Source organism: Xenopus tropicalis, chromosome 5 (assembly GCF_000004195.4).
Source record: "Xenopus tropicalis strain Nigerian chromosome 5, UCB_Xtro_10.0, whole genome shotgun sequence".
Lineage (NCBI taxonomy): Eukaryota > Metazoa > Chordata > Amphibia > Anura > Pipidae > Xenopus > Xenopus tropicalis.
Window position 1 is genome coordinate 85,619,918 of NC_030681.2, and position 27,400 is coordinate 85,647,317.

Consider the following 27,400-nt stretch of genomic DNA (forward strand, 5'->3'; position numbering starts at 1 on the left):
TCTTACAATACCACCAGGTGCATAACACCACACGGAAGTAACGTAACTAACGCGGCCATTCCCAGGGGAATTTTTCAACAAAAATGTAATCTACTCTTCTTCGCACAAAAACCTTTCTTCTGTATTTATTTGAAGTAAAATAAAGCCACGCCAGCCTCGTTAATAAGAAGAGAATTGAACTGCTATTCTCTACATTATGCTAACACGTACTAATTTATTCGCTAAAAGTACGCGAAGCATATCCCTCCACACAACACTCTCCCACTTCATCCTTCCGCTTTCTAGTACCGCCAAGCGTGTAGCCTCGCCTTGAAACTACTGAAGCTTTAGCATTTCCACGCCCCCAAAGCGGCTCCTGACGTGGCTGGCATGGTTACGTCACAGCAGCTGACCTCTGTGGGCGTGCCCGCGGAACAAGGCCGCTGTCATCTAAACATGGAGGGTCGGTACAACCTAAAAAGCCCTGGTAAGTAAAAGCTTGGAGCCTGGAGTGCTACGACTGGGGGTAGACTGAGTTGTGGCATATATCCATGCTGTGTTACTGTGTTACAGCTCTGCTGCTGTCGAGTTAATGTTGGGAGATATATAGCTGCGAGTTGTTCTAAGAGGGATACGGGAGCTTTCTGGTTTGTACTAGGATGCAGGACTGTGTGTCCTACCTCAGGTGTTATTATCTTTGTACCTACCAAACAGCGGTGTGCTGTACCATGGATCCCGTGGCAGTTCTTAGGGTATATATCATTCCTGTCCATTGAAAGGTTGCCGGTGTTAAGTGGCTCTTAATGTTTTCATAGTGTGTGAGAATGTGATAGGAACCTTGGGTGTAAGCTACACTGGGGCAGGGATTCGTGTGAAGGATGTACAGTATAATCTCTGTAAAGAGCTGTGGAAATGCGTCAGTACTATATAAAAAGGATAATAATGAGTACAACTAAAGCCACTGGGGGGTGATTTGCTACTTGGCAGGCACCAATGGGGGGAGTAGGGGCAGACTCGGGTCCTTCATTAGGGTAGCACTGGACCTAAAAGGAGCCCTGCCCCAAAGTAAAATAAATTGCTTACTTTTCAGAGTTTTCATTTTTGTGTTGAAAGACTAATTCTGGGGAACAGTATTGTGAATGGTGCATTGGCAGCAGCTCATTATGATAAGTGGAGGATTTATAAAGCATAGTTACATATACTAGGGACATTTGTGTGGCTTTAACTGTTATGATTTCCAAAATAATAAATAATAAACGAATTAATTAAATTCACTATACTGCACACGTGTCTAAAGGTGGCCATACACGCACCGATATTATCGTACGAAACCTCGTTTCGTACGATAATCGGTGCGTGTATGGCATGTCGGCGAGTCGACCGATATCGCAGGAAGCTGCCGATATCGGACGACTCGCCGATCGGACAAGTTTGAAAATTTTGATCGGGCGCCATAGAAGGCGCCTGACCAAAATTCTCCCTTCAGAGCTGAATCGGCAGAAGGAGGTAGAAATCCTATTGTTTCTACCTCGTTACCTGCCGATTCAGCCCTGAATGGTGTGTGGCGGATCTTATTGTCGAGGTTGGTAAGAAAAAACGTGCTTTTAGGGCATTCAAGTTAGCTGGGACAGCGGAAACTTTCATCAGGTACAAGGAAGCAAATAAAGCATGCAAAAAAGCTATCAGGCAAGCTAAAATAGAGATGGAAAGGGATATTGTAGCTAGGAGTAAAAAGAATCCAAAATTATTTTTTAATTATGTGAATAGTAAAAAAATGAAGCAAGAAGGGGTGGGAACTTTATTATCACGGGGGGGTACGTTGGTTGATGAAAACGGGGAAAAAGCTGAAATTTTGAACTCTTATTTTTCATCTGTCTATACATCTGAGGAGCCAGATAATGAAGGCTTCCCTTGTAATATGCCCAGTTCTAGTAATTTAGCTACTGACGCATGGGTCACTCGGGAGGAAATTCAAAAGAGACTTGAACATGTAAAGGTAAACAAAGGTCCAGGGCCGGATGGGATTCATCCCAGGGTATTAAATGAGCTGAGCGCTGTGATTGCCAAACCTCTTCACTTAATTTTTCAGGATTCATTGAGGTCTGGCATGGTGCCAAGAGACTGGCGGATTGCTAATGTGGTGCCGTTATTTAAAAAGGGATCCCGTTCTCAGCCTAAGAACTATAGGCCTGTTAGTCTGACATCAGTAGTAGGAAAACTTTTGGAAGGGGTAATAAGAGATAGGGTACTTGAATACATTGCAGTTCACAATACTATTAGTTTGTGCCAGCATGGTTTTATGCGTAACAGATCTTGCCAGACTAATTTAGTTGCCTTTTATGAGGAGGTGAGTAGGAACCTTGATGCTGGAATGGCAGTTGATGTCATCTACTTGGACTTTGCTAAAGCGTTTGATACAGTACCTCACAGAAGGTTAATGATCAAATTAAGGAATATTGGCCTAGAACATAATATTTGTAATTGGATAGAGAACTGGCTGAAGGATAGAGTACAAAGAGTGGTTGTAAATGGAACATTTTCTAATTGGACCAGTGTGGTTAGTGGAGTACCGCAGGGGTCAGTCCTTGGGCCTTTGCTGTTTAACTTGTTTATTAATGACCTGGAGGTGGGCATAGACAGTATTGTTTCTATTTTTGCTGATGACACTAAATTGTGCAAAACTATAAGTTCCATGCAGGATGCTGCCGCTTTGCAGAGCGATTTGACAAAATTAGATAACTGGGCAGCAAACTGGAAAATGAGGTTCAATGTTGATAAGTGCAAAGTTATGCACTTTGGTAGAAATAATATAAACGCAAACTATCTACTGAATGGTAGTGTGTTGGGGGTATCCTTAATGGAGAAGGATCTAGGGGTTTTTGTTGATAACAAGTTGTCTAATGCCAGGCAGTGTCATTCTGCGGCTACTAAAGCAAATAAAGTGCTGTCTTGTATAAAAAAGGGCATTGACTCAAGGGATGAGAACATAATTTTGCCCCTTTATAGGTCCCTGGTAAGGCCTCACCTTGAGTATGCAGTGCAGTTTTGGGCTCCAGTCCTTAAGAAGGATATTAATGAGCTGGAGAGAGTGCAGAGACGTGCAACTAAACTGGTTAAGGGGATGGAAGATTTAAACTATGAGGTTAGACTGTCGAGGTTGGGGTTGTTTTCTCTGGAAAAGAGGCGCTTGCGAGGGGACATGATTACTCTGTACAAGTACATTAGAGGGGATTATAGGCAGTTGGGGGATGTTCTTTTTTCCCATAAAAACAATCAACGCACCAGAGGTCACCCCTTTAGATTAGAGGAAAGGAGTTTCCATTTGAAGCAGCGTAGGTGGTTTTTCACGGTGAGGGCAGTGAGGTTATGGAATGCCCTTCCTAGTGATGTGGTAATGGCAGATTCTGTTAATGCCTTTAAGAGGGGCCTGGATGAGTTCTTGATCAATCAGAATATCCAAGGCTATTGTGATACTAATATCTACAGTTAGTACTAGTGGTTGTATTTATAGTTTATGTATGTGAGTGTATAGATTGGTAGGTGTGGGTTAGGTGTGCTGGGTTTACTTGGATGGGTTGAACTTGATGGACACAGGTCTTTTTTCAACCCTATGTAACTATGTAACTATATGTAACTATGTAACTATGTTTCGTGCGACCGATGGTCGTACGAAACATCGTCAGATCGCCACGTGTATGGCCACCTTAAGTCTGTGTAAAGCATGCTTGGGAAATGTAAGTAAGATGGTGGTGCTATGCTAATCTCCCCTGGTTCAGTGCAGTTTGTTTCTTTTACAATAGCTATTAAACTCACTGGGGGTGCCTAACATGTTTGCACTGCCAGTGAAATCACCTCTCCTTGCCATTGTTTCCTTTCTTTGGATAACCTATTCATATCTTGCTTGTCTTTTAGCTAGTCTATGGCAGGAGAGGTATATGGGATATACATATTTTGTGGGTATGGTGCCTTTATGTTTTTCAAACATAGCTAAAGCTACACCTACTGCATATTGTTGATCATATAATGGAAAATTATTTTTTCACATAACATGATGGAAACTATTCAGGTACAAGGTCACTTGTGGGAATAGAACAGCTCTAATATGACGGTGTCTGTGAGAAAACACCAGAAGTTGTAAGATTAGAAAGCTGTCATTTGTCCAATGTTGCCACATATAAGTGGGGAGAGAAACAGATCATATACCGTTGATTCCAGTACTCCCAGTGTATGACACATTTCTGAAAGGCAGTTTCTATCAGTGCTGTTCAACTAGCGGCCCGCAACCCCCCTCTATGTGGCCCCCACCTATCTGACTGCTTTGATGGTTTACCTTTGTGTAAGATTTAAATGGTATCAGTATTGAGATTAACTGCAGGATTCACAACTCAGATTCAGGCTGTAATCCCCCTGTATTGTTTAAATATGTAATCCCCTGTAGTGTTCACACCTTTTAATCTCTACATTGTTCACCCCCTGCATTGTTCACACCTCAGGCTCAGACATTGTTCACACCTCAGGCTCAGACATTGTTCACTTCTTCATACCTCAGACAGACTGTAGAAGCAGTGCCAGCATTGTGTCACTGTATGTACTGCCTGTGTATGGCACACACAGGCAGCATCGTACAGGCAGAGTATGGCACACATAGACAGTATTCTGCCTGCTCTATGCTGCCTGTGTGTGCCATACTCTGCCTGCCCTATGCTGCCTGTGTGTGCCCTACTATGCCTGCCCTATGCTGCCGGTGAACCTGGCAGGGGTTTGTTATCATTTGGAAATAGCAATAAAATGGTCCCTAATGTGTGTAATTATGTGCTGGGGGTTGCTGTGCTATCCACAGGGAAGGAGGAGGAAGCATATGGATTTAAGGGTGTGTCTTGATATGACATAATATAATTCTTTCACATATGAATGATGGTTGATATCTCCGCAGTGAGCACCAAGCATTTGGATTTTTGCTACGCTACCACCATTAATGTGGACATGGTCTTAAAAGCTCTTGTGGGTGCGGTTTAAAAAGGGGGAATGGTCCAAACTGGCTTCCATTAGTGGCCCTCCACTATGCATGCTGGAGAAATTCCGGCCTTCTGCACCACAGAAGTTGGACAGAACTGTATTGCATGAAAGGCGAACGTACCACAGGGGGCATATAAGATACCAGGGTAAATGTATTTTCCACTTTGAAGCCGGACACAGAAAGACTGGGGAAGTGAAGACCATATAACTTTCCCTCACATTCTGCCTACAAAAATCAGAATTTTGTTTAATTGTGCCTAGCAAGTACAGATGCAAATGCACGTCTTGGCTATTGCTTTAGGTTGTGTTTCTTCTACGCAATTTTCCTGTGGGCTTATCATCTGTACAGGGTAGTCTTATAGCTGGAAGAGTGCATAAACTCACTATATGTGCCTTAGTGACTGATTTTTGAGTCACTAACTGTTTTTATGGTATTTAGTAATTATTCGTCACCTGCAATAAGGGATTAATTTCCTTCTGTTGATTATAATATGTAATTGACTGTAAATCTAGAGTTATAGAGGTGAAAAGCTTATGGAAGCTGTGCTTTTTCTCTTGTCATATATGAAACAGATATGGTAAAGAGTACACTGTTTGCTCTTATGCAGGTGGAACTTTCGGATCAGCGTATCAAAACCATAATCCTCTAGCCACCTGCTTTCATCTGAGATTAAAAGTAGTATCACCAATGGTAGTTATGGTATAGGAACTGCTGTAGCGTGATTCTTTGTAGTGAAAATGACCTTTTTTAAAAAAGAAAATGATTAGCACCTAAAAAACTTTAGTGGCTTTTGAGGCCAGTAATACAATAGAAATATTGTGGTAGGCTACAAGAAAAGTAATGTTTAGAGAGGTTGACAACAATAAGTAATGCACAATGCTGAAACTGCAAGCAGTTGGTACAACCTTCATAGCAGTACTACACATTACAGCAGCATCTGGGCTGCCTGCATTCTTTGGGTCAGCTAATAAACAGTTATGCCACTACTGGTCCTGATTGTTGTTTGTGACCCCTACAATTGTGCCAATGACTGGAGATTAAAATTGCGGCCTAAGAACCCAATACATATTTGAAGAAATAATACAAAGTGAAATAAATCTAATGCATTCTGTTCTATAGTCATGCTTGTACTCTGCTATTTTGTGCTACAGTACTGCAGTGTAATAAAGTACTCTGGTAAAAATCATATTTATCTCCGAAAGGTTTAGTTCCAAACCAGTGACTTCATCACAAAGATAACCACAAACCAGGTGTTATTTTGTATCTAAGGGACTTTCCAGTGATATTTAAGGTAACATTTGCAAACCTACTTTGGCCCTTACTGTTTTACCACCTGACAAATAGGAATGATACATTCTAAGAACAAACCTTATACATTGCTGTTATTAAACTTAGTTACAAGGAGATGATAAGCAAATAATATTTATGTTGCACAGGTCACTGACAGTATATTTTGTCAGACAAAGAACTATCCTGTTTTGGTTTAATGGTCATCAGTATTCTTAGCAAAGCTTGTGTAGAATGCTGGGTACATTTGTTACTATTAGCCATTTACAAAAACATTCTGGAACTACAGTATTTACCGAAAGGACATACTGTAGAAAAAATCTTAACCTCTACTGTTTTTTGACTGCTAAAATTGAGCAGGTTTCCCGTAGTGGATTTAGATTTCTTAGATTTAGCCTAGAAAGCCAGTACTTATGGCATCAGCACCATGAACAAGTAAAAGTAGCCCAAATTATTTATACAAATATTATTTCAGTTAGTAAAAGTAAATTAAAGTAAAAGGGACCTTTCAGGCATTCAACTGTACTGCTTTTAACACAAATTTTCACACTAGAAATTATCCATCCAAGATGTTTTATTCACCAAAAGGAGTTGGAAATGCAGGCCGTAGATCATGCAGCTTGGTACACATACTTTTTGTGTACCCTTTTTTTTTTGCCCTTTAATGCATATTAAATATTAAACAGAATATAATATGCATTGCAGTTTTAGTATTTAATCCTGAAAAAAATATTTATGATGAGTATTATGCAATAAGAAATAATAAGAGCTAATAAATTGATATAAGGGAATGGAAGGTCTCAATTTTGAGAAAAGGTTGGCTAAGCTGGGGTTGTTCAAGCTGGACAGGAGGTGCTTAATGGGGATATAATTACATTGTATTACTTTACAAGGGCACCCCACAATAAACTCTTAGATGCTTTATTCACCAGGTCATCCATTATGATTAGAGAAAAGGAGGTTCCATCTAAAGATGTGAAAAGTGTTTTTTTTTTTACGAGGACTAAAAAGTTTTGGAATTCTTTCCTCAGTGCTGTTTACAGGGTAACCCTTTTGAAATAAAAAATAACAGAAGTGGTATAAAGGTGATACCTTTATTGACTAACTAAGATAACCATAGCAAGCTTTCAGAACATTTTAGTTCATTTTTCAAGCTCAGCTTAGTTAGCCAATAAAGGTATCACCTTTATACCACTTTTGTTATTTTTTATTTCAAAAGGGTTACCCTGTAAACAGTTTTGACTGGCTAACACGGTACATCACCTTTTCCTGTTTCCTCAGTGCTGTTGTTTCAGCAGTTATATTAGATAGTTTCAAGAAATAATGGAAGCCTTTAAAAAATGAGGAAATACCTTTTGTCTTTTTCTGTATCAACTAGCATTTAAGCAGGTTTCCCTTAGGCAAATAGATTGAACTTGATGGGTGTGTCTTTTTTTCTAACTCATCTGCAGTGTTACTAGACTGCAAATTAAAAGGGATTGAGCAATACTGAACTCTAGTAAAAATGGTAAATATCTTTACGAAGTACGATATATCATTTGATTAACTTTTCAGAATGTTTTCAAATTTGCAGCAGTGAAACGGCTGATGAAAGAAGCTGCTGAACTGAGAGACCCAACAGATCACTACCATGCTCAGCCACTAGAGGTACTGTCTTTAAAATGATTCTTAGCAGAACACCACAACCAAATGAATACAACTGGAGGTGCTCCTATGCAAACTTATTGCTTATTACATAAACAGTACTTTTTAATAGGATATGTTCCATTTATTTCTATTGCATAAACTGTAAAAATTATTTTGAGCATTCCTTCTGTGCATTATTAGATTTATAAATACAGTATCAGTATTGGCTGCAATATAGCCTCACTTTTCTTAAGCAGGAAAAGTAAAACATCACTAGTAAGTGACCACTTAATGGTAAATTTTTTGAAAATGCCTCTTCTGAGGCAAACATTTTGGCGACTCCTACTGAAAGAAAGAGGGTTCTATGCAAATAATACATTATACCCACATGCTTAAAAGGGTTTAAACTAGGGATGCACCGAATCCAGGATTCGGTTTGGGATTCGGCAAAGATTCTGCCTTTTTTGGCAGGTTTCAGATTTGTCTGAATCCATGCCTCTGGTCGAACCAAATCTGAATCCTTAAAATCACATGACTATTTGTCACGTAAACACGGAAGTTGAAAATTGTTGTCATTTTTCCCAGATTTAATCCTACCAAAACCTAATTAGCATTTGCTAATTAGTATTCAGATTCAGTTCGGTATCCTTTATGAAGGGGTTGGAGCTTCGGCCAAATCCAAAAAAGTGGATTCGGTACATCCCTAGTTTAAACCCAAAAATTCATTTTTGGAAACTTAGGGGGTGATTTATCAATGGTTGTTAATTTCTTTTTTCTCGATTTAAGTTTTTTTTGCGCTTAAAGCTAGAAATGTAACTCAAATGTAAAAATTTGATATGTAGCTTGCAACTTTTTATATAAGTCAATGGGAGTTGTCATAGGCAAATTCAAGCCATATCTTAAAACTTTTTTTTTAGAGCTTGTGAACGTGTAAAATTTGTCATATTTGAGTTTTTTTGTTTGATCGAATATGCAACCATTTGATATGCAAGGTTATTTGAATTCACAAACACAAAAATTGATAAATAATCCCATTAGTGTGCTTAACTTGAACACCTTTGCAATTCATATTAATTCACTATTTTCTGACACATTTGCTGTTTTAGACTGCTACCATGCTTTTGACACAACATAGAATTAGCAACCTCATTATTAACTGATGCATGCAAAATGCATAGACAGTTAGGGTTGCTGACACTCTGAACTTCAAAGAGAGCTGTTAAAATTAAATCTTGGTATTAGCAGTCTAATTCTGCTGCTATCTAAGAAAAATACATGTAAATTGCAAAAGTACTCAAATAAGAAGTCTGTGTAAGTAAAAATCTATATTTGTTTTGGGATTAGATCCCCTTTAAAGGCAACATTAACTTCCAGTAGTATGTACACAGAGACTTGTATGATTTAGACATTGGCAGTCTAGGTCATTGTTGCAGTTGTTCTTTTTGTTATTGTTTAAATATTTGTGTTTGGGGCACTGTAAGTTGAGTACCAGCAGTGCAGATTCTATGACCTGTGGCACATAAGTGGTTAAAAAAAGTTATGGCTAGTTTTGAAATACTGTATTTAAGGATGATTATTTTCCCCCCTTTATGCAGGATAATCTTTTTGAATGGCACTTTACAGTCAGAGGACCCCCTGACTCAGACTTTGATGGAGGCGTTTACCATGGTAGAATTGTCCTGCCACCAGAGTATCCTATGAAGCCTCCAAGCATTATTTTACTAACGGTAATTGCACAGTTCTGCCAGCTGTTTGCCATGAGCATGCAATGCATATGCCATGAAGTCAGTCTCTCATTTATTTTCATTTTGGCAGGCAAATGGAAGGTTTGAGGTGGGCAAGAAAATCTGTCTGAGCATCTCTGGCCATCACCCTGAAACATGGCAGCCTTCCTGGAGTAGTGAGTATATTATTCGGATATTAAAGGGATACTGACATGATTTTTATGGTGTACTTTTATTTGTAAATTGTACTATTTACTATTCTTGAACTAACAAATGTTTTTGTTTTTTTTTTACTTATTTTTTTTTTTTTTACTTGTAATAGTGGTGAAATATTGGCAGCCATCTCAGTGTATCGTGCCTGAGTCTGAGCCTTCAGAAGGAGCCACCGCTACACATTAGAACTACTTTAAACTGATGCGTTTTGAAAAAAACATGTTTCCCCATGACAGTATTCCTTTAGGCTGTGACATACGGGGAGATTAGTTGCCATGCGAAAAATCTCCCTTGTCGCGGGCGACTAATCTCCCTGAAATGCCATCCCACCGGCTAGAATGTAAATCGACGGTGGGATGGCATATGCGGCACCGAAATCAGCTAAATTTCCTCTCAATGCAACTTCGACGATTTCGGCAAATCGCCGCACCGCGTATGCCATCCCACCGGTGATTTACATTCTAGCATTTCAGGGAGATTATTCGCCCGTGACAAGGGAGATTTGTCGCACAGCAACTAATCTCCCTGTCTGTCACAGCCCTTAAAGGGCACAGCTGTACTATGATGCAGATTATTTTTAAATCTTGCTCTTTAGGGCTCTGGCACACGGGGGGATTAGTCGCCCGCGGCAAAACTCCCTGTTCGCGTGCGACTAATCTCCCCGAGTTGCCTTCTCCCTGCCGCGAGTCTTTTTCGGCGATTTGCACGAAATCGCGCCGCCGCGTCTGCCATCCCGCCGGCGACTTACATGTTCGCCGGTGGAATGGCAGGGGGAAGGCAACTCGAGGAGATTAGTCGCCCGCGAACAGGGAGTTTTGCCGCGGGCGACTAATCTCCCCGTGTGCCAGAGCCCTTATAAGCAGACAGGTCTTTTCTTTGGCAGAGACTGGCACAGGCACAGACTATCAAAACAGATCTGAGGTAGTACAAACTACTGTTAGACTGTTTAGATTGTTGAAACTCCCTGCACCCTTCAACTAGAATGTGTAGAACAACATTGGGAAAGCAGTAGGTTGCCAAACCATGTTATAGAATTTCTGAAATTAATAGAAATTACAAGAGGCACTAGATGGGTTACCTTTTATCATAATTTTATCACCTTTTTAAATGGGAAGTATACATCTCATCTTAAGTATACACTTCTTTTTAACATGACGAAAGTAAATAGAATTTGTGCGAAAAATATATTATGCCTCTTGGTTAATTTTAAAAATGCATATTTTTTATTTAGCTATTTTGAGTATAAACTTTTATTTTGTTTTCACACTTTTCTGTGATACAATTAAAGGAAAAGAAACGGCAGATTCACTGGGTTGTGCCTATATGTTAGGCCAGGGAACTTAATTGCTTTCTTTTTTTCTTACTTTACCAGGCATCCCTAGCGCAGACTAATAATAACCTATAAACATTCCCCTCACTTCATGCTATGTTGTGGCTGTTTTGGCTTACTGATAAGCAAAAGTCCATTATGCAGAGGGAATATCTTTGCCCTGATTATCTTCTATACAAGAATGTGGAGTTGTTGGTCATTTAAGCACATGGCAGTGAAGTGCAGTTTTGGGCATGCATGCACTATATGTAGGTTTACAAGTTGTTCCTACCTCTCTTCCATTTCAGTAAGAACTGCTTTGTTAGCCATAATTGGATTTATGCCTACAAAAGGAGAAGGTGCCATAGGTTCCCTGGATTACACACCCGAGGAAAGAAAAGCTCTTGCCAAAAGGTAATTGCAATTGCTTTCAGTTAAATAATCTCAATGCAAGCATCGTCCTATAAATGAGTAGTGATCTGACTTTTGCCATAAATTGTTCAGAGCTGGAAATTCATTTATTTTGCTTTGAAGTCAAATGTTTATATACATCAGGAAATGTTCCAGTCTTGTTGAAACTAGTTCCTATGGAGTGTGGTGACATTTAAAATATAAAACCTTGCAAAGATTATATTAAATACTTTATCATGATACTCTAACATGTTATACAAGTTTTAGGCCTATGAGTAAACTGCTTCATTACTGCCAGAGTTGGTTTTGAAATCAAATATTGTTTCTTGACATGTTGTCAATTTTGTCTATATCCAACAGATCTCAAGACTACTTCTGTGAAGTATGTGGGGTTAACATGAAGTGTACTCTACTTCCTCTTAGCTCCAGCTCCAGCCAGGCTGATGTGGAGGCCAGAGAGCTTGCCAGACAAATCAGTTTTAAGGTAAATAATAAAGGAGTCAGTGTAAGACTACATATGCTGTAGCTCCTGAAGTTTATAAGCTATGTAGCCTTGTTCATGGTGATGCATGTTGGTAGCTGTTTACAGGGTGTGGAATTGGTGTTCTGTTTGAACCTTTACACATATTCCAATGAATATTTGTTGGTTTCATTTGAAAAAACTGTTCTCATATTGAGATAATTGGCAGGCATACAAAAGGCTTACTCCAATCCAGGCTTGTTAAAATAAAGTTACCTTATTGAAACAATTGCATTGGCTCCAGTGCCTCCCCAGGTACAGGCCTTTGTGGCACCGCCACAAATCTGGGCCTGCCACTGTTTTGTATCACCTCTTTATTTAACAACACTCCATAACTGTTTGGGAACTGAGAAGACCACTTGCTGTAGTTTTGAAAGTGAAATGTTGTACAATTCTTTCCTGATATAGGCTTTTAGCTGCTCAGCTGTTTAGGGTCTCCTTTGTCCCTTTTCTTGTTTAAAAGGCCAAATATTTTTAATGGGTGACAAGTCTGGACTGCAGGCAGGCCAGTTTAGCAGGCATACTCTCTTACTATGGAACAATGCTATTGTAAAACATGCTGTTTGTGGTAGATCCTTTCCTGAAAAAGAGATTGGATGGCAGCATGTGTTACTCCCAAACCTGTATACGTTGTATATCTTTTAGCATTTATGGTGGCTTCCCAGATGTTCTGCTACCCATGCAATGTGCGCTAATGTCCCATACCACCACATTTGCTGGCTTTTCTACTCTAATGCAGTGGTGCCGAGGGCCCAGTAGTCACGGATATCCTATCTTTTAATAATATTATGTACTGTGAAATGCAATCCCAAAATTCTTTGTCATTTTACTTTAAGAATGTTCTTAAATTGTTGCAGTATATGCTGGCACAGTGTTTCACAGAGTGTACCTGTGTGTACCTGTCCCCATCTTTACTTCTGAGAGACCCAGTCTCTCTGAGATACACTCTTTTTCAGCTTTACACAATTTTTCCAGTCTTTTGTTGCCCTGTCCCAACTTTTTTTAAAATTTGTTGCTGGCATTAAATTCAAAATGAGCAAATATTTTTCAGAAAACAATAACATTTCTCAGTTTCAACATTTGACATGTTGCCTTCGTAGAAATTAAATATAGGGCTTAAATGATTTGCACCCTGTTTTATTTTTATTTACATTTTACATAATGTGCCAAATATTTTGAAAATGGGTTTGTAGAATTCTTTTAAATGGAAGCGTTGACAAGTGCATAAAACTACCAAAAATTATTTCTAATTGACTATTTAAGCCATTCCCATCATTGCTGACAAGGGTGCTACTACATCATACAATAACATTCTTGACAATTCCATGATTCCCACTTTGTGGCCGTAGTTCAGGGAGGGTACTTTCCTTTTTGCACAAACTAACATTTGTAATATATTTAAACATGCTTTTTGTTTTTTAAAATTAGGCAGAAGTGAACCCACCTGGGAGTGCTCAAGGTGCTGAAAATCCCCCTAATCAGTCACCAGAGACAATGGAACCAAATGCTCACACACATCATGAGGTTTGTATGAGCCATTCTGTATCTGCACATCCTTTGTCATGAATTATTTCTGATAAGGATGTAATTCTTTAGAGAAATAATTTTAAATAGATAACGTTAGGGCAAATGCAGAGGACACAAAAATAAAGTCACCTTTATTTCTGCAACTTACACATTAAAATACTGAATGGCAAGTCCATTTCCTGAAAATTGCACCAGGTTTTCTTCTTTAGGGCTCTGGCACACGGGGAGATTGGTCGCCCGCGACAAATCTCCCTGTTCGCGGGCGACTAATCTCCCCGAAATGCCATCCCACCGGCGAAAATGTAAATCGCCGGTGGTATGGCATACGCGGCGGCGCGATTTCAGTGAAATCGCAGAAGTGTGCCAGAGCCCTTAAAGGAACAGTAACACCAAAAAATGAAAGTGTATAAAAGTAATTACAATATTATGTACAGTAGCCCTGCATTGCTACTACTGGTGTGTTTGCCTCAGAAAGACTACTATAGTTTATATAAATAAGCTGCTGTGTAGCCATGGGGGCAGCCATTCAAAGGAGAAAAGGCACAGGTTAATTAGCAGATAACAGATAAACCCCCATTATATGGGGCTTATCTACTAGTTATCTGCTATGTAACCTGTGCATTTTCTCCTTTTTTCCAGCTTGAATGGCTGCCCCCATGGCTACACAGCAGCTTATTTATATAAACTATAGTAGTCTTTCTGAGGCAAACACACCAGTAGTAGCAATGCAGGGCAACAGTACATTATATTGTAATTACTTTTATACACTTTAATTTTTTTGGTGTTACTGTTCCTTTAATGTTACTTGCAACACATTTTTTACTCTGCTGTACCTTCTCTAAGCTTGTTCCATGATTCGAACAGATAACACTAAAATCAGTCCGTAAGGTGCCTATCCATGAACAGACAATATTTGCTAACTATGGATCCGCACCCAGACTGATATTTGACTAGGACCCATTCAGGTAATGATGAGAAAGAGCCTGGAAAATCATATTAGCAAAGGGCAGTATCAGACTATGCATGTGATCTGTGGTGGATGGGTCCCTTGTATGCTCCAATCATTTGTCTGATTGTCAGATAATATGATTACTGCCAAATCAGTCAAAGCTACACACATTTAGCAACCTTGCCCTCATGAGTAAAGGCCCCCATACACGGGCCGATAGAAGCTGCCGATATCGGCCCCTTGGACCGACTCGGCAGCTTATCTGGCCAGGGCCAAACGATCGGATTATTTATTTTTTTTAACTTCAAGCTCCCCGATATCGCTCACCCGTAGGTGGGGATATCGGGGGAAGATCCGCTCGCTTGGCGATCTCGCCAAGCGAGCGGATCTTACCGTGTATGGGGACCTTTAGTCTTTCCATGTAAAGTCATAAAGTTTATACATATTAAATAACTTATCTGTATTCTGTCTTTTTCAGTTTCCATTGCTATCAATTTTCTTAATTTCTTAATTGATTAATTTTCTAACCATCTGTGTACCCTCTATCAGTATATCACACACTGTCGTTCCATGTTATGGGCTTAAACATATGTTAGCAGACTAAAACAGGTTGTCCAACAGTATTAACCTATTTTGCAGCATCACTTCTTTGTTCTGCTTCACATCTTAATTAATCCTCCACTATTATTTATGTTCTGTTGTATAGAACAGTAAAGATTGCAGAATATGTTGGTGATTTATATTCCTGTTGATATAGGGCAACAATGTAAAAAAACACTGGCCTGTACAAGCATAGGACAAATAAGCAAAAACTGATAAAGAACCTTGGGAAAGTACATCTGGAATTTGACAAAAAAACTAGGGATGCACCGAATCCACTTTTTCTGATTCGGCCAACCCCCGGAACCTTCGTAAAGGATTCAGCAGAATACTAAACCAAATCTGAATGTCGGGCACGTGCGGTAAAAAATTTACAACTTCCGTGTTTACGTGACAAAAAGTCACGTGATTTTTAGGACTCAGGTTTGTTTCGACCAGGAGTGGGATTCGTATGTATCCGAATCTTGGCTAAATCACGAACCGAATCCTAGATTTGGTGCATCCCTACAAAAAACATTAGAATGACGCGGTTGTGAATGTGTCATTATTTTCATTATTTTGGTTAAATACTAGTAATTTTTTTTCTTCATTGTGTGGAGTATATATTTTTCTTCATTGTGTGTAAGTCATAGAAAGTAATTAATGGGGCCAGGGTATCCAGCATTGTGTCTTAAGAACTGGTTCAGAAATAAAATAGTAGTTTCTACGCCATTGGCAGTGAATTAGTCAAAGAAGTGTCATTAGAAATTGAAATAGGAATTTAATGAGGTTTTCTCTTATGTAACACTTCTATAATTGAAAGCATTAATTTGGCATTTCCCTAATTCTCTGTGCATTGGTATTTATATAACACATCCATTATGGTAGTGGATGGACTCTGGTTCTGAGCCAAGGCAGCTGCCACTAGACTTTGGTAAATGCAATCTAAATTCAGTGATAAATTGTGCTCAAATCCTAGATAAGCTGCACTTTATTTATTTGTTTATTTGAGCAGTGGTGGGCCTGAGGGTTGGTAAAGACAAAAACACGTCTAATAACATCAGACCATCTGCTGCAGCAAGCAGGCTTTGCTTTTTACAGGACTGCTTAAATGGGGGAATACCTTTAACAGCAACTTAACACAATCATCATTACAGTGCTTAGTCAGTTCAAATGGACCTACAATACTCGTCTCTCCTGTAAATTGTAATTTTAACTGTGCATTTTAGGGTCATAAGCTTCAGGCTTATTTTGGTTCCACATTTTCATCAGGGTCACCCTTAAGGGTGTTACACATATAGAAAAAATATTTTATCATCCACCCAGTCATAGTTTCAAAAATGGTTATAATCAGTGAAACAATAGAGACGATTTGGACCCCCATATGGGTTTACCACTTTCCTTGCCTTCAGAATAGGGCACAGTGTAAGCCAGTGCCTTTAGGATTTGCTTATCTGCAAGTAAATAGAACTGTAAATACAGATAAGGAGCACTATTAAAAAAAGTACCTGAGCATTCTTTCCTCTTCTTACCTTAACTCCCCCCTCTGGACAGTCTACAGCAGTGCTGTCCAACTGGCGGCCCGCGGGCCGCATGACCCCCTCTGTGTGGCCCCCCACCTGTCTGGCTGCTTTGATGGCTTACCTTTGAGTAAGCATTAAATGGTATCAGTACTGAGATTAACTGGCCCCCTGCATGGTTCTCACCTCAGATTCAGGCTGTAATCCCTCTGTATTGTTTAAAAATGTAATCCCCTGTGTTTTTCACACCTTTTAATACCTGCATTGTTCACCTCCTGCAGTGTTCACACCTCAGGCTCAGACTGTAATCACTCCCATTGTTCACTTCTTCACACATCAGACATAGGTACTGTAGGCAGAGTATGGCACATACAGCCAGCATAGGGCAGGTAGAGTATGGCACACACAGGCAGCATAGGTCAGGGAGGGTATGGCACACACAGGAAGGGTAGGGCAGGCAGAGTATGGCACACACAGTCAGGGTAGGGCAGGCAGAGTATGGCACACACAGGCAGGGTAGGGAAGGCAGAATGCTTCCTGTGTGTGCCATACTCTGCTTGCCCTTTGCTGCTTGTGGGAGGTGAACCTGGCAGGGGTTTGTAGTGGGAGTTTGTTAGCAGTTGGAAATAGCCATTAATGGTCCCTAAGGTGTGTAATTATGTACTGGGGGTTGCTCTGCTATCCACAGGGGAGGAGGAGACATAAGGAATTTAAGGGTATATCTTAATATGACATAATTCTTTCACATATGAATGATGGTTGATATCCCCACAGTAAGGACCAAGCATTTGGGATTTTGCTGTGCTACCACCACTGTGATAAAATAGGTGTGGTTTGAAGTGGGTGAGGTTTCAAAAAGGGGAGTGGTCAAAACTGGGTTCCATTAGCGGCCCTCCACCATGTATGCTAGAGAAATTCCGGCCCTCGGCACCATAGAAGTTGGACAGCACTGGTCTACAGTATATGAAACACTGTTATAACATGATGTACAACCCCTATCATTTTCAGATTGCTGGTAGTTGATGTTCACCGTCAGTATTCTACCTCTAGCAGCAAGTTGGGTATATATTTTGGTAAATACAGTTTTACAGGTGTAACTTAGTCAAGGCAAGAGTTTGCAATCTTTTTTCACCCAAGGCTCATTTAGTTATTATAGTTGCTACCCAGGACTTCTACATTTGAAAAATCCCTACTGAAATTACATTTAGGGTGATATATTCATAAATTGCTCATATATTCCCCACTTCAGAAATTATAGCTTGTTTTATAAAGTAAGATTATATTTGTAGCAATTTTGCTAGTACCATAGTAGTAAGATAAATTTGCTACAAAGGCTATTTTTCCAGTTGTATAAAAATATAACAAAATTCGCATTCATTTTTTTTCCTTCCTATAGCTTGGCAAGCTTTATGATGTACTATATTATAAATCCCAGTAGAAGTAGATATATGTTATTAGGGATGTGGTTTATCACTGGTAATCTCAGCAGTTTCCTATTTATCTCCATTTATCTCCTTTAATCTGAGCACTCTGATGTACTAAAGATTCGTGGGATATGTGCCTTTGATTTTGTAATCTATGGTCAGGCTGAAAGGTACACCTCAAATCGCTCTGTGATGTCTTTGCTATTTTTTTTTGTTTGGTAAGGCAGTGCAGTGTTGCTCTACAGTATATTATTTGTTCCCTACAGAATTATTTGTTAATCTGTGTGTTACATAAAACCAGCAGGTATTCTTGTTTCTGTAACTGCACAGTGTAAACCATAAAGCAGTAGGTTATTATTTATTACTGGATTTAGGAAAGTATTGAGGGCAGTGTGTCAGGTGAATATTTGACTGAAATGACTTTGAAGTGAATATTTAATTCAGGACTGGAATTACAGTGAAACTATTAAACTCTATATTTCAGTGGAATGGCCAAGGCATTGCTTTCTTTTCATGAAGATTATGCCAAACTCCATCAGTGCTAACTTCTAGTTTCCTCTGTTGTTTCAAACCTGAAATAGTTTTCTGCTCTAAATTTTTATGCTCATAACATGAAATTCTCCCTTTCTCCATACACTCATGTACTGCAAGTTTTAAACAGAATGACACCTTGCTTTGTAAATCATGTACAGTTCTATCCTGTTGTGTAGTTAATACTAGTAACATCTTTTTGTGGTTGCTTTCCATTAAAATAAACAAAGATCACTCAATTTAAAATATACATTTAATCGTGTAGATGTATCTTATGTCTTGACCATCCTATTTTATATTGCCTGGTTGTCTACTCTAAAGGAGTCTCAGGGTAGTCAGAAGGGCAATGGCATTCTGCTACTTGGCCATACCTGCCAAACGAGATACTGAGGATAAAATACATTCAACCCTAAATAGTATTCAGATATTCCATAATTTAGATCATGCAAGGCACACTAAAAAATTTTGGTTAAGCCAAATAAAATGCCCCTCATCTGTTTTACTGTATTGACATATATTGCATTGTTTTCCATAAATGTTTTTGCTCATTTTAGACTGAGGCTGCAGATGCATCAACCTCTGCTGGTCAAGAAACAAGTCCACCAACACCCAGTACAAATGTCTCCAGAAGCCCACGTCAGCGCCGTGCACAGCAGAGGAGAATTCCAGCCTCAACGGGACTCATTCAGGTCCAGCAGCATGCGGTTAATGGGAGCAATACTGGATCAGCAGTTCTTATTGTTGTACTGACATTAGCATTGGCTGCTCTTATATTCCGTAGAATATACTTGGCAAATGATTACATATTTGACTATGAGCTATAATGTTTGGTCTTGTCCATCAGCCGTTAGCGAGTGCCACATTAAATCCCATGTGCATCAGGTATGTGTGGAGAACTGTTTACAGAAGTGACAACTTGTATTTACTTCATTTGTTTGAATGGCTGCATATGTCTCAAGGTGGCTTTAAAAGAGAGTTTAAGTAGCAGCATCTTTCCTGGAAAAAAACCATTGTATATGGTATTTTTCTGTATATCACAGTGAGAGTCCATGAAAATATGTATCAGATATTGTGCAACTTATAATAAATTCTCTTTCTGATATGATTGAAAAACAATTCAACGCCACAATATACTGTATGGGATACTAAAACAAACAGTCTGTTTTAGTAAGGACTGACTTAATATATGTACTCATAAGAACTTATATAATATATCAGATCCACAGAAATACTTTAATAATTGTGGTCTTCAAAGGCACAGTACAATTATTTACATTTTAGTTTATTTGCCTAAGAAGAAAAGTTGTACACGGTTGAAGGTATTTAAAACTTTACATTTTCTGTGTGTGAAACTCTGAAACAAGTTGGATAATTTTATACCTCAAAAGGGGATCTAATCTTTCCCTTATTCATTTTCAGGCCAGTATCTCCCAAACAATGAAAATACCCACATGCTTCTGTACATCTGCATTTCTATTGACTAGTTTCTAGAAACCATAATATAGGGATTGGCCCTGTTATCCAGAAATCCATTATCCAGAAGCTTCCCCATAGATTTTAATTAAAAAACAAATCTTGTCTTGTACTTGATCCCAACTAAGATTTAATTAATTCTTATTGGAGGCAAAATAATTCTGTTGGCTTTAATTAATGTTTTAAATGATTTTTTAGTAGACAAGATATGGTAATCCCAATTCTCGAAAAACCCAATGTTCCAGGCATTCTGAATAACAGGTCCTATAGCTGTGTTTTTATTTAATTTCATTGTTTATCATTTAGGCACTTCATTCTCATGTTCAAATACCTGGTTACTAGAGTAAGTCAGCCAACAACTAAATTCCATACTGGAAAGCTGCCCCACAAAAAAAATTGAGATTTTAAAAACTACTGCAGTGTCTTAGTGTACTAGGGTTGCACCTAATTAGCCAATCTGAATCCTGCAAAAGGTACTGAGATTTGTTCGAATCCCAAATCAAAATCTGGATTCAGCGTGTCTTTGTGCTTTGCCGAACCAAATCTGAACTAGATTACCAAGCGACCAATAAGGTGACCAATTTGACCAAAAAATTTAATTTTTTTTATTATTTTACCAACTGAAATAGGGAAATTAGGGCTACAGTTTAGTTAGGTATTCAGCTGAATCATTGGTGCAGGTTTCAAAATGTGTCCAACCCAAAAATTATGGTTTCAAGGTATGCTTGTTGTCTACATCAACGGTAAAGGGAACTTAATTTGGGCCTAAGACATCAGAGAAGATTAACAAGCGTGTTTCAAATACTACAACAACAACAAAAAAGTTGATTTTGGTTGTAGAGGTAAAATGTTAAGAGCTGGGTTATTTGGGTCTTTAAGGGGACATTATCTATTTTTTATTTTTAAGTACTGTAAATTATAGCTTTCCTTTAATAAACGCAAAAAGTAAATACATATGTTAAAAAAAATAAAAACATCTCTTACTCTGATTAAAAAGTTGCGTTTTTCTTGTTTGAGAGTGGATGGTTTTGTCTGTAAACACAATAGTTTGGACTGGATGTAAAGTCCTGTTGAGTGAGACCCTCTTTCTACATGTCTGCACATGCTCCCAATTTGATCTGATAGAGTTGCACTGGAGCCAGACAATTAGATCAGCTCATGTAAGTTGGAGAGAGAGAGACAGGCATCATGGATGACCAGTTACAGTAAAGATCCACTACTGCCACAGAGATGTCTTAGCATGTATGGAAAGCGATAGACTCTCAGATGTGTTCTAAACCTTTAGAATTCTGGTGACAATCTGAACCAAGAATTGTTTTAGATGGGTTTCTTTGTGGTTTTACTGAATGTGACAACTCATGGTAAAATAAATGTTCTATTTGTTATTTATAGGTTGACTAAAGGAATATATCTAACATAATTATCCGTAGGGAAAAAGTTAGTGTTCCATTAAACAAAATTCAATGCTTTCTAAGCAAAACTAAAGTGTATAGACATATTGAAAAGGATTATTTTGTTAAATAAGGGTCCAGCTAACAAGGTGAGGCATTTTTTTATTTTGCATTGCATTTTGTAGGAACATTTTGCAGCATCCTGCAATATTCTTCTGTTAGCTTCAAATGTATATCTTGCTTTTTTGAATTACAGATAATGTTTTAAAATGTATTACATTGTTACATGTATGCTCTATATGTTATGAACTAAAATTATTGTCCTCTACAAAATATACAAGCAATAAATAAGGTCCATTGTTGAGAGCTTTATTTTTGACAGAAGTAATTAGTAAATAAATCGTTTTTGTGATCAACTGGGTACTGGTAGTGGAATTGGACTTGATTTCTAGAATTCAGAGTAACAGACTGAATACACAAAAATGTTTCATTTCAGCAGCAATCTGATCACTAGGGTTCAAATGACCCTAGAAACCAGGCAGATGTTTGAATAAGAGTCTGGAAGATGAATAGGAGTGGACCGCAATAAAACAGTAAGGAATAAAAAGTAACAATAAATTTGTAGCCCCACAGAGCAATAGCTTTTTGGTTTCCAGGTTCAATAACCCCTATTTGAAGGTTGGAAGAGGCGAAAGAGAAGGTTACTTAATTTTAAGAAGATTAAAAGTAATGAAGACCCACTGAAAACATAATAAGAATAGGACATTCTTTAACTTACCGAAAGTTAACTGACTTACATGACTTACATGACTTAATAGACAGGATAAATATACAGGGCTACAAATAGTTTTGTGTATTTATGTGAATGCACATCTGTGTGTGTGTTTATTGACAAATGTGCAGTATCATATCATAGGATTACTAGGTGGTTCTGTCTAACATTTCAGCTGCCTTTTTGTGCAAGTATATTATCTAGAATGTTTGGGGTTTTGTAGATTGCCAGCTCTCTTTATCAGCATAAATCTATATCAGGTTGATTATTTACAAGGCATTGTTGTATTACGACAAAGTAGCGCTGTCTCGTTATATAATTTCAATTCCATATTACTGGTTGTTAGGTAATAAGACAATAATGATGCCAGAGAAAGGAGTCATTTGAGGCAGGCTGTATCAACAAAATATCTCCTACAGGGCTGTGTCTGCAGTAGTGATGTGCGTGCCGGTCCAATACCTGCGGGTTCAGGCCGGCCTCAGCACATCACATGCGGGTTGTGGGCAGGTTTGGGCTGAGCGCTCCATGGCCACAACCTTACACTTCCAGCAGCTCTCTTCCGGGCGTATGCCCGGAAAGCCCTACCCCTTTTGTGATTGTGGGGCGGGCGTGGGCCTATAAATGGAGGGAGGGAGCCGGGTTGGGTAGTGTTCGGTGCGGGTTGAGATTTTCTCGCCCCGCACATCACTGTCTGCAGGCCTCCAGCTGAAGAGCAAATCAGGCAAGGCTGAAGAATTTGCTGTTTTAAAATGCTTAATTAAAAAAAATAATTATGCAGATAAAGATGAGACCTCCTTTCTTCTAATGCCAGAGAAGATGATATATGGGGAAATAAGCATCCAGAGGGTATATTTGCATAATATGACTGTAGATTTGTGGTATCCACAATGTGGGACTTGCCCACTATGCAGCCTAGAATTTTTGAGGGGACAGCAGCCCAAAGGCCACTTAGAGCATGATATGGATAAAAAGCCTTCATGGGTGGTGACCTTGAAGGCCAGTTGGAGTTAAATTTGAGGATGAATATTTTTTTTGCTACCCTAGATGTTATTGGAACGGCAGGTGAATGGCTGATGCACCAATATTTTTCTATATTTGAAGCCTTGTTATGTGCTAGGTGGGACCTGTTTAAATGGTAGTGATCCAAAAAGCCATTGCTGAAAATCCCTCTTCTATCTATAAACTGCAATAATATAAATGTGTTTAGTTTATGGTAAATGCTGGGCTTCTCTACATATGCTGCCTTTGATAGGGCAGTGATTGTATCAACCTGAAGCTTGCTTTGCTATAGTGAGCTCTATCAATAGATCATATTTAGTGTATAACAAGAGGATAAACTGCATCCAGTTTTATTCACACCAGCAAATCTCATCTCATTCACTTCTGCAAGCATGCTGACCATGCTCTAGCTTTCTGTCAGTGTGTGTTAGAATGCAAGCAATCAGAGTAATATAGAATGATCTGGAAAGACTGTTACATTGGGGTCAGCTTATACTCATGATGCATCGGCAGCTTGTGTATCAGCTGATCCAATGTTTTTTATCCAAAATATTGCTTCCTTTGCATTCTTGGTAAGGCCTGGTCTTCATTTCTTATAAAACTCATGTAAAAGGTGTACTACTGTGGGTATGATCAGTGGGTTTGCAAAAGAATAAACACAAATCAGGTTGTGTCCACGTTTCTGGAATGAATTTCCTGTTCAATTGTTGACCATGCTTAAGATCTGCCCAGACCATGCTACATGGAGCCTTAATCTGTTAAATTACTTATTGAAATATGTTTTACAGCACTGTCACCTGAATGCCTACATTAGCAAGATGTAACAGGACTAAAGACTGTCCAGGAGAGGCCTTGTTATATGGGTAACTGTCCTTTTTCGTTGTTGCAGTCTGCATAGTGTGCTGAAATTATCAGGGTCAGCTCAAGGAATCCAACTCTTGTGGGTCTGTAGAGGTTTCAGCTCATCATGTTAAAGGGGAATGTGAGAGGTATTAGAGTGGTAACTGAGGGGGTATACTAATAGAATACAGCTTCTGGAAATACTTAAAGGGGTGGTCAACCTTGAATTTTACCCTATGCCCCCCTATAGGCAAAATAAACATTATTTCTAGTTAAAGGAATTGCACACATTTGAGTTAACTTTTAATATTATGTAGAGAGTAATATTCTGAAGCAATTTCCAAATGGTCTTCATTTTCTATTATTTGTAGTTTTTAATTATTTCCTTTTTTGTACAAAAGCTCTTGAGTTTGGTGTTTCAGCAGCTATCTGGTTGCTAGGGTCCAAATTACCTTAGCAACCACGTAGTAAATAGGGGAGGGCCTGAATAGAAAAACAACTAATACAAAGTAACAATACAATTGTAGCAATAGTTTTTTGGCTGCTGGGGTCAGTGACCTCAATTTAAAAACTGCAAAAAGTTAGAAGAAGAGCGCAAATAATTCAAGAACTATTCAAAATAAATAAATAATGAAGACCAATTGAAAAGTTGCTTAGAACTGACCATTCTATAACATACTAAAAGTTAACTGAAAGGTAAACCACCCCTTTAAGGACGGCTGCTTCCTGCTGCTCAGTTCATTAAGCCATACCGTGGGTCAATTGGTCAGTACCATATGGGGTCAGCTCTTGTATGTATGTAAGTATAACTTTATTTATAAAGCACCACAAGGGTACGAGCTGTGGCGAGCTGGCAGTAAATAAAATAAAAAAAAGTAAAACACTGCAAAACTGAAATAATACCAGTTAACAAAAAAACTTGAATGAATTCTGTCCCTGAGGAAGCATGATGTATAACCATGCAAAACCTGTTGGACTGAATGAACCCATCTATTTATTTGGCTTAATACTGATCAATATCTGGTGAGTAGGCTGACTCACTGGGTGTGTGATAAAGGAGAGATCATAAAATTTGTATTAACCTACCACTATATAGTGTTTATTTAATGTGCGCTTCCCTGTAATTCTACTTTTAAACTTTTTTAAACTTGAATGCACTATACAGTGTTGTAACTACCTCCCTATGGGGCCCCCGGCCTTTCCCATATTTGGGACATATCCCTGCACACACACTGTAACTGTGATCTTTGTCCCCAGTAGACCTCAATGGGGGGTTTGGCCTGGGTGCAGTTGTGCCTCCTGCCACTTCGTATACAGACAGTATCTCTTCATTTGTATCAAAATGTTCCTGTTCTCCCTGAAGATGCATACAGCAAGAAGGTGGGAACAATGCTGTTTATTCTGCAGAAAGCTAATAGCATACATGTCAAACACAAGGCCCGCGGGCCAAATCCGGCCCGCCAGGCCTTGCAATGTGGCCCGCACCGCGCTGTCATCACTGCACGCACGCGCAAAAACATACCTTCTTCGTCAGCGCCAGCGGCTCCTTCTCTCTTATGCCGCGGCAACAGGCCCTTTTATAAGGTTGCACCCGTGCGTATGACGTCACACGTCAGCGACGAGGCGCAACCTTATAGTAGTGCCTGTTGCCGCAGCATAAGAGAGAAGGAGCCGCCGACATCACTGGTCTGTTGGGGGTACTTTCTGTGGGGGCTCTGTGTGTGCGGGCTGGCTACTGTCTTTGGGGGGTACTGTGTATGATGAGGCAATTGGGGGTACTTATTTTTGGGGGCACTGTTTATGGGGCAATTGGGGGTACTTTGTATGGGGGCACTGTGTGTGGGGGCTACTGTCTATGGGGGGTACTGTGTATGAGGCAATTGGGGGCACTGTGTGTGGGGGCTACTGTCTATGGGGGGTACTGTAAATGAGGCAATTGGGGGCACTTTGTGTGGGGGCTACTGTCTATGGAGGGTACTGTTTATGGGGGCAATTGGGGGCACTGTTTATGGGGGCAATTGGGGGTACTTTGTATGGGGGTTCAGTAAACCATTCGGCCCGCGATTTAGGCTGGATTTAAGATTTTGGCCCCTTCTCTGATTGAGTTCGACACCCCTGGCTTATAGGCTTCCGTTTACTAAATTGACATAGGTGACGATAATGACCCGGCAGATTTTTGTGGCAATCAATTGGTGCACACATGTGCTATTGCCTATTATGAAATCTACACTACATAAGCTCTTCTGCAAGCTTTACTTAAAGGAACAGTAACACCAAAAAATGAAAGTGTATAAAAATAATTACGACATTATGTACTCTTGCCCTGTGTGCTGGTACAGCTGGGGTGTTTGCCTCAGAAAGACTACTATAATTTATATAAACAAAGCTGCTGTGTAGCCATGGGGGCAGCCATTCAAAGGAGAAAAGGCACAGGCACATAGCAGATAACAGATAAAGCCCCATTATATTCTACAGAGCTTATCTGTTATCTGCTATGTAACCTGTGCCTTTTCTCCTTTTTTTCCAGGTTGAATGGCTGCCCCCGTGGCTACACAGCAGCTTATTTATATAAACTATAGTACTGTTACTTTAGCAAATACACAACACAATGCCACAATTGTCACCTATTACTGGAATTATTTGATAAAACAAAGAAAATGTATGAAAGTGAATAAATTATATCACTTCAAAGAGCTCTCCACTACAACCCCTGAACAAGTTACCAGATTTACTGCCAAATGCATATTTCCCCCTATTTCCCCTCCCTTTCCCACTGCATCCTCATTCTCCTGTTTCCTAACCCGTCAACCTCACAGAGCTTCTCTGTATATTCAATGTGATCACACCAGTTATGTATATAAAATACATTCTGTAACCTTTGAGCTGTGAATATTGGCATAGCTATAGAGGAAGCAGGCCCAGCTGTCTTGGAGGGCCCCGAGGGACAAGGGGCTGGGACCATGGGGTCTGCTTAATAAATACTAGCGATAGAAATCCCCCCTCCCAAGCTGCTCTCATACCTGTGGCCGGGAAGCAAGGGAATCAGAGGGGCAGGGATACTGGTGGGGGTGGGTGCAGAGTTCTCGGTAGTAATCGTTGTGTGCCAAATTCTGTTGGGGAATGATGATACTTAGAAATATAACGTTAAAAGAACTGATCACTGATATTAATGTAACCCTTCCCCTTGAAAAATATTGTGCTATTAAATGTCACCTAGAGGTTCCTTGACCCGTGCCCTCACATTCCTTAGTCACTTCTAGTATCCATAGATTTTACAATAGGGGTACATTATTACCTGTATAATACCTA

The 27,400-nt window shown here is 39.4% G+C and overlaps 1 protein-coding gene across 3 annotated transcripts; it reads left to right on the plus strand.

Annotated features, from left to right (window-relative positions):
- Positions 1 to 321: 321 nt before the first annotated feature.
- Positions 322 to 21,835, plus strand: ube2j1 (ubiquitin conjugating enzyme E2 J1). Of its 3 annotated transcripts, none has more exons than XM_012962939.3 (8): positions 322 to 466; positions 7,857 to 7,930; positions 9,505 to 9,636; positions 9,725 to 9,809; positions 11,464 to 11,569; positions 11,927 to 12,050; positions 13,515 to 13,610; positions 19,171 to 21,835. In XM_012962939.3, the coding sequence occupies exons 1-8, from the start codon at positions 370 to 372 to the stop codon at positions 19,438 to 19,440; spliced, it is 984 nt and encodes a 327-aa protein (XP_012818393.1). In that variant the 5' UTR covers positions 322 to 369; the 3' UTR covers positions 19,441 to 21,835.
- The last annotated feature ends 5,565 nt before the right edge of the window (positions 21,836 to 27,400 follow it).

Coding starts and splice junctions, on each gene's coding strand:
- ube2j1 (XM_012962939.3), top strand. CDS start 370: ATGGTTACGTCACAGCAGCTGACCTCTGTGGGCGTGCCCGCGGAACAA. Junction 7,931..9,504: donor ACCATGCTCAGCCACTAGAG/GTACTGTCTTTA, acceptor CCCTTTATGCAG/GATAATCTTTTTGAATGGCA. Junction 9,637..9,724: donor CAAGCATTATTTTACTAACG/GTAATTGCACAG, acceptor TCATTTTGGCAG/GCAAATGGAAGGTTTGAGGT.